The sequence below is a fragment of the Cynara cardunculus genome, assembly GCF_001531365.2.
Source record: "Cynara cardunculus var. scolymus isolate 2C chromosome LG 1, CcrdV1, whole genome shotgun sequence".
Lineage (NCBI taxonomy): Eukaryota > Viridiplantae > Streptophyta > Magnoliopsida > Asterales > Asteraceae > Cynara > Cynara cardunculus.
The window spans coordinates 25,348,202-25,358,544 of NC_037528.1; the positions used below are offsets into that span (position 1 = coordinate 25,348,202).

General features: G+C 37.2%; 1 protein-coding gene across 1 annotated transcript in view; it reads right to left on the reverse strand.

The window, feature by feature from the left end:
• Positions 1 to 10,258: 10,258 nt before the first annotated feature.
• LOC112527291 overlaps positions 10,259 to 10,343 on the reverse strand; it is an 893-nt gene continuing 808 nt past the window's right edge. Inside the window, exon 2 of the mRNA XM_025137879.1 lies at positions 10,259 to 10,339. Within this exon, the coding sequence (XP_024993647.1) occupies positions 10,259 to 10,339 (81 nt within the window). The remainder of the gene's footprint in view (positions 10,340 to 10,343) is intronic.

Sequence of the window (10,343 nt, forward strand, 5' to 3'; positions counted from 1 at the left end):
CAGCAACCAAGTCAAAATTCATAATTGTCAAAGATAGATGGGGTTCTAGAAAATGGCTGGTTGGAATCCTCTATTTTTTTATATTGAAATTTTAAGTCATGTAACGTCATTCATTCTTTTGGTTCCAGAACGTAGTAATATCATAATGCAATGAATACAGAGAGAAAGACACGTTATAACGATGACGGTAACTAAATAAAAAAAAGCGGTTGAAAGGCTTTGACTAACTCCTTCTAGGGTGTAATTCCAAGCTCTCGTACGACTATGGTGGAGTGAAACGTTTCTCCACATTGGCTCGTTTAGGCAACACATGCTATAGGGTAGCTAAATTACATAAGATTTATATATTCACGTGACTTTGGCCGCAATCTAATGTTGCAGGCCATGTCKTCCGTATACCTTTACATTGACCATTGATGTAAACTCATATGTGATTTTATACTTGATTCAGCCGTTTTTTGTGTTATTTTATTTTGTTATTGTTCTCGTTTGAACCTCTCTCTATTTATCTATCTATATATAGATATATATGTAGTATAGATATTTTGTGAAAAATTTCTTTGTAAACTAAACTTGGATCAAAATTTCATTTAAATAAAAATTAGAGATTGTGGATCTAAAGATTATATATTTGTTGAAGGTTTAGAAAATAATAAAAATATTTAAGGTTAATTGAAGTCCATGCATATAGTGGCATTAATGATGAACCTGTGTTTCCTCAATTAAAAAAAAGTCGGTGATCCATGCTCAACAATTATATGAGCTAGAAAACCGTGTTTATTAAATAAATTAAATATTTCATTTTTAATTGTAATTATATTTTTTTTATTCATGATATTATTATGTAACGAGTTATTTTTTCCTATACATCCACACTTCACATTGTCTACGTCAAATTAGTCAATTATATATATATATAAATATAATTGTTGGATTTGATCTTATATTTTTGGAAAAAGAATATTTGCAAGTTTGAATATTTAATTACTAATTAACATATCATTTTTATGACCTAACTTCATATATAATCATCATCATTTTCAGCTTATTTCAACCATTCCATTTTAAATATAAGTTAAGTTGGTAGTGATCGAGTTTGGTATATATCACCATTTTTTTTAAAATATATATAAATAATTTCAATTTTTTAATCATTTTTCGTTTTCTTCATCAGTTTAAAACCAACAATAAAATGACGCCCACTCGTTGGATAAATGATGAAGCTCCATGGCAAATATCAAATTCACTTGTGGCTGTTTTCTACAAATTACGTATTCTTTATAATTATTATTCAAAATATTTTGAGTATTTGATGAATATATAAATAATATACCACGTGATCGATTAAACATAAATTAAAAATATAAATATCGTAAGTTGAAAATGACTATTTTAACCTTATTAAAGATCTAAAATCATAATTCTGATGATGAAAATTAATAAAAAAAACGATATCTTGTTTGGACATAAATGTAAGTGTAGGTTTTTGTTAGATGGTAACATGGTGGTGTCCCATACATGCATCATTCTACACATTTATATTATTTTGAGATGTTTTATATATATATATATATATATATATATATATAAATATATATATGTATGGGTGGGTTCAAATACTAACCAAAATTTTTGTATTAACTTTGTTACCAAACTCAACCAATCATATTACATCTTTTCTTTAGGTTCACATATAACTCATATATTAATGACAAGGGTAATTAAGTAATTTGTCATTTATGTAACTCCCAAATCATTAATTGGAAGTTACAAATCTAAAAACCTCAATAATTGGTGATTATGTAATATTGATATTTTTTTATACGTGTTCATGTTTTGTAATTTCGATTTATTCTATCTATAATGATATTGATTTTGTAATTGTTAAAGAATTTTTCAATTGCAAAGTTTCAATATCGTTCGAGTAATATGGATAAACCTACTAGAAAACAGATCGACAACAATGAGAATGAAAAGGTTAAAATTGTCTACGACTACAATCGAAATTCGAATTCATATGTAATTGTTAAAGAATTGTTCACAAATGTTCATATTGTGTTCATATGTATACTAGCTAGATATCTTAACATTGGCTTGCTCCTGAATGTGTTCATAATGAAGGAACTATTGTTCACAAACTATTCATATTGTGTTCATATATATGTACACTAGTTGCATATCTCAACAATGGCTTGCTTCTGAATGTGTTCATAATGAATGAACTATTGTTCACAAATTGTTCATATTGTGTTCATACCTGTTTTTTTATATATTTACTTTCGTGTAACAACTATTCTTATTATATTCATATTGTGTTCATAAATGATATACAGTCCAAGTTCATATATATGTCAATTTTTGTTCGTATTTGACACAATGATTCATATATATACACACATATATATATATATATGTGTGTGTGTGTGTGTGTGTGTTCATATGGTTCTTACATTAACAAAAATAAATTAATAAAAATAATGAGATTTTTTTGATTTTGTAACTCCCAATTAATGATATGAGAGTTACATAAAAAAGAAAATTACCTAAATACCCTTTTCCCCCTTGTTCACATATGTTTTTTGAAATTGTAAATTTAAAAAATTAATTTTTTATCATGATTAATCACATCTTTATTGTAATAATCAATGGCCAATAGTGGTTAACAAAGTTAACACAAAAATCTTGGTTAGTATTTGAACCAAACTATATATATATATATAGACTTGGGATCATGTGAGACCAATGGTTTTTCGTGAGACCCGTAAGACCAATTCTCAACCATTGGATTAGATTTAAAATCGTCAGATCTAAACATTTATAAACGCCACGAGACTTCTCAATAATTACAAAATTGTCACATTTCAAATTTAGACCATTAGATCATTAGTTTATAAATTTGATCAATGAATATAAATTGGTCTTACGGGTCTCACGAAAAACTTTTGGTCTCACGTGAACCCATATATATATATATATATATATATCATTTATTTAAATAGTTAAACTTTATACAAATAAAAAATAAAGGAAAATGTACATGAAAAGATGATGTCAACATCTTGTGTTGTCGAAACTGCATTCTGCTTGTCATGCCATCGAATTTAAGGGGAAGTTTCCAGGAAATGCTCGCCGACACTTTGTTTGCTTCTCATCGAGTTGACTAATTAAAAAAAAGTTAAAAATTAATAAAATCAAATACTCTCTTTTTAGCCCTGAGTTTCCAGGTTAATTTACACGTATCGACTAATTTTTGGACGATCATAAATAGCCTGGAGTCATAACATGTAAATCTCTGTGGCTATTGTGAATTAGAGAGAAATTGAAGATACAAATGTTTTATGTGTATTGTTACCCAAAGCCACAAATGTAATATTTATACATAAAGTTAGCTAGCTAATAATAAACTAACCAACCAATTAGAACTGCCATAAATGGAGTACTAATACCCCCCTTCAAGATGGACTTGCAAAGACGTCTTGAAGAGCCATCTTGGAAGTAATGGGCAACATCTTAGACCATGGGAGTGGTTTAGTGAATATGTCTGCGAACTGAAATTGACTTCGAATGGGCATCAACTTTATTGTGCGATCAAGAACCTTGTCATAAACAAAATGGAAACTGGACTCTATGTGCTTAGAACGGTCATGAAACGCCGAATTATAAGCTAACTGTATGGCTATTGTCACAAAAAAACGATAGTAGAATCGTTTAGAGGAACTCCAAAATCCCACAAAAGATGTTGCAACCAGACAATTTCACATGTAACAGCAGCAATGACCGTATATTCGGCCTCCATGGAAGAATGAGAAACAATAGATTGTTTCTTGGATTTCCATGAATTAAAGAAATCCCCAACAAATATGCAAAACCCAGTAATGGATTTTCGAGTATCCGACAGCTGGCCAATCAGAATCACTAAAAGCCTTCAATTGACATGGTTGTTTAGGTAGCGTTTGATACGCAGACATAATTGGACAGGACAGGACATGACAAGAGGGTAGGACTGGACGGGATAGGACTGGACGGGACAGGACTGAACATAACAGGAGTATGTCTGGTGTTTGGTACGACTAGGACTGGACGGGACAGAACTAGACAAGCTACCCCCAAAAGTTATTTGATGATTTTAAATATTATATAATAGTTATAGTCAACACAAATAAAGTAAACAATAAAAGAATAAATATGTGTACATAATTTTCATATTTGTACCAAATTTGAATGAAAATTTTGATATAATTGATGGTAGTGGTGGTGGTGGAGGTGGTTTTGATTATGGAGGCGGTGGTGGCCGACGGTAGTAGTGGTAACGAGCGGTGGTGGTCGGTGGTCGATAGTGGTTATGGAGGTAGAGGTAGTGGTGCTTGGTGGACGACGGTGGTTATAGAGGACATCAAGATGGTAGATTGTGGTAGTGGTGGCGATTGACAACGATGGTAGTTGTGGTGGTGGTGGCCGTTATAGAGGACATGAAGATGGTAGTTGTGGTTGATGTAGTGAAGATAGTGGTGGTGGTGGTTATAGTGGAGGTGAGGTGTCAATGAATGGTGGTGGCCGATGGTGGTCGTGGAGGTCGTGGAGGAGGTTGTTGCAGTGGAGGAGGAGTTGAAGGTGGCGAACAGCGGTAATGGTGGTGGCAATGGACGGTGGTAGTCGGTGATCGACTATGGTAGAGGTGGCAATGGACTTGGTGGATGGTGGTTGTGGAGGCGGTGGAGGCGGTGGAGGATGTTGTTGTAGTGGAAGAGGAGGTGGAGGTGGTCGTCGGTGACAGCCGGTAGTGGTGGCGGCGGCCGAAACTAACAGTGATGACCATTAATACAAATACCATATTAAGGTTATATATCAAACTAGGGTAGATTAGTAATATTTTAGTTTTTGTCACATTCTTGTCCCATCTTGTTCCACCTATTTTGGTGGAACAAGAAGAAACCTCTTTTGTCCCACCTTGTCCCAATTCGTGTCCCTGTCCCATGTCGCGCCAAACGTGGGACAGTGAGTTCTTGTTCTGTCCCATGCTGCACTAAGCATGGGACAGTGGGTTTTGTCCCGTCCCATGTACCAAACGCAGCCTTAGTGATAGGACCATCCCAAGTAGATTCACTAAATGCCTTCAATTGTAACAACTAGTGGGTAGATAAAAATAATCTTTGTCCTGGATTGAGCTTCAAAAACCATAACAAATGCATGGCAGCCTGCATATGAGGAGTGTGAGGGCTAGTGGCGTATTGACTGAGTCGATGAACCGCAAAAGCAATCTCATGCCTTGTAATCGTAAGTGTCCAATTAGTCTCTAACTTGGTTGGATCATCAAGTAAATCTCCCGTAAAGTTGGTGAGTTTGGACTTAGGATCCATGGGATAAAGAGTATGTTTAGATGCTAACAAACCCGTGTCTTCAAGTAACTCAAGTGCATACTGGCTTTGAGACAGAAACATGCAAGACATGGATCTAGCCACTTCAAGACCCAAGAAATGCCTTAGTTGGCCTAAATCTGTAAGCCTAAATTAAGCATTGAGGTATAGCTTAACTGCATTAATTTCATCCCAAGAAGCCCCTGTAAGGACGATATCATCCACCTAGACATGTAAGACAACATAGGAAGAGGAAGATCCTTTATAAAATAGAGAATAATATGTAACACCCTCATTTTCCTTCAAGAGAGTCGTTACGTAATCTAAAACATTTTCCTTAATAGATACGCCAAAATAGTGGCTAAATTAAAACCATTTAAACTATTACAGCGGAARTCTTTGAATCRTCCAARTTTAACTTAAGTTCTAACCCACTTTCTCTTGGGGTTAAGTTACAAAAGATCATTACAGCGCAACTAGTCAAAAGACTRTAAAATAGATAAAAATGAGCAACTCTCTAAGCATGTCCTTTGCCTTTATCCGTCCTCGAACTACCTGGGCCTGRGATGCATACTCTAGTCAGCTTATAAAGCTCAATGAGTTCATGGTTTTCGTGTGTAAAGATTATTGCACATCGCACATTTCAACTTGTAAACTTTGTATTAAATAACATGCATTTTCTGATAAACACGTTATACTGAACAAGGATGAGATCTCCCGATTTGATTGTCGGGTAAGAGTTGTTTAGTCACTGGCATTCCCTGAGTTGTCCGGCCAGCATCTGCCTGGACACTCATTACGGGGTCGTTCCACTTGTCGTGTGTGAGTCATTTAGTCACTGGCATTCCCTGAGTTATTCGGCCTGCATCCGCTTAGACACTCATTACGGGGTCGTGCCACTTGTCATGTGTGAGTCATTTAGTCACTGGCATTCCCTGAGTTGTCCGGGCTGCATCCGGCTAGACACTCATTACGGGGTCGTGCTACTTGTCATGTGACTTCCTGGTCAAATGCTCACCCGCTAAAACTGGTCATAAACTTTTATCATGGAATAGCATGCTAGAGTTATTCGAAAACTGATTAAACACATAACATGCAACTGATCATAAAAACGTCGTACATGTAAAAACATATCATGTATGTAAACTGAAACATCATGCACTTGTACCATCGTCATATAAATCGTATAGTGCTTGAAAATATATTTATACATAGGTATGCATCCCATTGTAAGTCTCATGAAGACTCACCTGATAACGTCGATTGCTTACTTAACGGTGCTGACTGGTACCCTACAATTAATAATAGCGAATAATACATAAATGATATATTCCTCCAAGGACTATAAAAGTCAACTCACGGTCAACTATCTGCTTGCTATTCTATATGTCTTATCAAGCCATCGGGACTAAGGATGAAACTCTAAGGCTACTTCTGTGCTAAGTCTTGGAGAGGACCAGAGCCTCTATGGTATCGACCAGCCCCTCTGTGGTCTCTCTCACAGAGCTATGGTCTCACAACCAGAGCCTCTGTGGTATCGACCAACCCCTCTGTGGTCTCTCTCTCACAGAGCTATGGTCTCACAACCAGAGCCTCTGTGGTATTGACCAGAGCCTCTGTGGTTGGAGCCTTAGAAAATTTGGTACTAAGAACCAGAGCCTCTGTGTCTATCGACAGAGCCTCTGTGACTTAACTAAAATTATTTTATTAAGAGTCCAGAGTCCCTCTRTGGTTTCTTCCAGAGCATGTCTTAAACAACTTGATACAGAGCTCTCATGTAGAGTTTTCTGTATAACGTAACTTGGTACGAAGCTCTCTTGCAGAGCTTCTGGCTAACATGACACAAAGCCCTCATACAGAGCTTCTATCTAACACGCYTGACACAKAACTCTCATGYAGGGCTTCTGTGTAACATTATCTAAGGTGGCTTCTAAGTAGAATGTGATAYAGCGTGTTTAACAACWGAAATCTTATCCTYGAAATCGAACCTTAAGACACAAGGTTTGGGCGTGAGCCTTCTAGGGTTCTATGCAGGACCAAAGTCATAGCTAGACATTTTATTAACATAAAATTTGGTCGAGTATTTACCTCTAAACGACGAGAAGMAGGGGGGTTTCTTGCTGGGTCTTGAACTCCGTTTTCTCACTCTCAAGCTCGACGATCTCCTTCACCTTTTCAAAGAGTAACGACTTCAAGCCAGTGCCCATGATTTATACTCAAAGGGTTTGGCCTATTAKTTGACCAAATCAGCCAAATCCCGAGTTTTGGGCTGTGAAACTGTCTTCTCCACARCCTGCAACCATGCAGGTCGCAGTTTCCTTAATTGGGCCAGGCATTGCCTGTGCCTCTGCTGCCCCTCCCAAGCTGACAGCAGGCTCCCCCCTCTAATTGGAGCCTTCAGCCCTTAGCCGTAAGTAAAAGAAAATAAATTTAACTTATTTTTAATTTCTAATTTTTAATTTACATATATATATATATATATATGTATAATCACAAATGAAATAGAAATAATAATTAAGAGGCATTATTTTATTTCCTCGAAATTTTTGGGCTTTACAACTCTCCCCTCCTTCATAAAATTTCGTCCTCGGAATTAACACTTGCTAAAACAATTGGGGATACTTAGATCTCATTTCTTCTTCGGGCTCCCACGTCATTTCTGCRYCTTTATGGAATCTCCACTTAACCAACACCAATGGTATACTTTTGTTTCTCAGTCTTTTCGTCTTTCTATCCATGATACTGATTGGCTCTTCCACATAAACGAGTTTGTCGTTAACCTCGATGTCTTCTAAATCCACAACAGTTGTTCCGTCAGCTAAACAATTTCTCAAGTTTGACACATGAAAGGTGTTGTGAATATCATTTAATTCTTCTGGTAGTTTCAACCGATAGGCAACTGCTCCTACTCTTGCAGTTATCTCAAATGGTCCGATATACCTTGGAATTCGAAAGGTCGACGTCTTCTATCCGCATAACTCTTTTGTCTATCTTGCGCAACCTTCAGCCTTTCCCTGATTTGTACGATTTTATCAGATGTCTATTGGACTAACTCGGGTCCAGCTAGTTGCCTTTCTCCAATGTCTGCCCAACAAATTGGAGTTCTACACTTACGGCCATATAACGCTTCAAAAGGCGCCGCCTTGATACTCGAATGATAACTGTTGTTATAAGCAAATTCTACCAATGGAAGGTGGTTGTCCCAACTTCCTCCAAAGTCAATCACACAAGCTCTCAACATATCTTCTAGTGTTTGTATTGTCCTCTCACTCTGGCCATCCGTTTGAGGATGATATGCAGTACTCATGTTCAACCGTGTTCCCATCTCTTGCTGAAAACTTGACCAAAATCTCGAAGTAAACCTAGCATCTCTATCTGAGACAATGGAGATTGGCACCCCATGTCTTGACACGATTTCATTGACATAGAGTTGGGCCAATCTTTCTAATGTATACTTGTCGCTGATCGGCAAGAAATGAGCGGATTTTGTTAGTCGGTCCACAATCACCCATACGACATCGTGTCCCTTTACCGTTCTTGGGAGTTTGGTGACGAAATCCATCGTGATCATATCCCACTTCCATACTGGGATCTCCATTTGTTGCAACATTACAGATGGTTTTTRATGCTCGGTCTTCACTTTCAAGCACGTCAGACATTTCCCCATGTAGCTAGCTACTGTCCTTTTCATGCCAGGCCACCAATAGCTTTCCTTTATGTTCTTGTACATCTTATTGCTTCCTGGGTGCTTAGTGTATTTGGACTTATGTGCTTCATCCATCACTACATTTCTTAGATCTCCCAAGCCAGGAATCCAAATCCGATTCCCATGTCTATATATTTGATCTGGTCCAGCTGTCAAAGTCTTGATTTGTCCAATCATTCTCTCCTTTCTGATGTTTATTTCGAGTAAAGCCTTCTTTTGGACATCCCGTATTTGGTCTAGAAGTTCCACCTTAACACTCATCCACATGGATCGAACCCTGATTGGTTCATTTCTCTCCTTCCTACTAAGTGAATCGGCAACTACATTTGCCTTACCTGGATGGTAGTGAATCTCGCAATCATAATCCTTAAGTAGTTCCATCCACCTTCTTTGTCTCATATTTAGCTCCTTTTGATCAAACAAGTACTTAAGACTCTTATGATCGGTGTAGATCATACACTTTGTATCGAACAGATACTGTCTCCAGATTTTTAGCGCGAAGACAACAGCTGCTAATTCCATGTCGTGAGTTGGGTATCTCTTCTCGTGTTCTTTCAACTATCGTGATGCATATGCAATGACCTTGCCTCGCTGCATTAGCACACAACCTAATCCCATTTTTGACGCATCACTATATACGACAAAATCTTCTACTCCTTCTGGTAGGGATAAAACCGGTGCAGTGCTTAGTCTCTCATTAAGTGTCTGGAACGCTTTTTCTTGTTTCGTTCCCCAATCAAACATAACTGACTTCTTAGTCAACGTTGTCAAGGGCGTTGCTATTTTGGAGAAATCCTGGATGAACCTTCGGTAATATCCTGCTAGACCTAGAAAACTTCGGATTTCCGATGCTGACTTTGGCGATTCCCAGTTCGTAACTGCATCAATCTTAGTCGGGTCCACCTTGATTCCTTCCTCGTTGACTACGTGACCGAGGAATTGTACCTCATGCAACCAAAACTCACATTTTGAGAACTTGGCGTACAATTGTTCCTTTGCCAGCAGTTCRAGGATCAACCTTAAGTGTTGCTCATGCTCCTCCTTATTTTTAGAATAGATCAATATGTCATCTATAAAGACTATGACAAATTGGTCCAAATACGGTCTACAGACTCGATTCATTAAGTCCATGAATGTCGCAGGTGCGTTTGTCAATCCAAATGGCATTACTACAAATTCGTAATGTCCGTATCGAGTCCTAAAAGCGGTCTTCGACACGTCTTCTTCTCGAACCTTCAACTGATGGTAACCTGATCTCAAATCGATTTTCGAGAAGCAGCTGG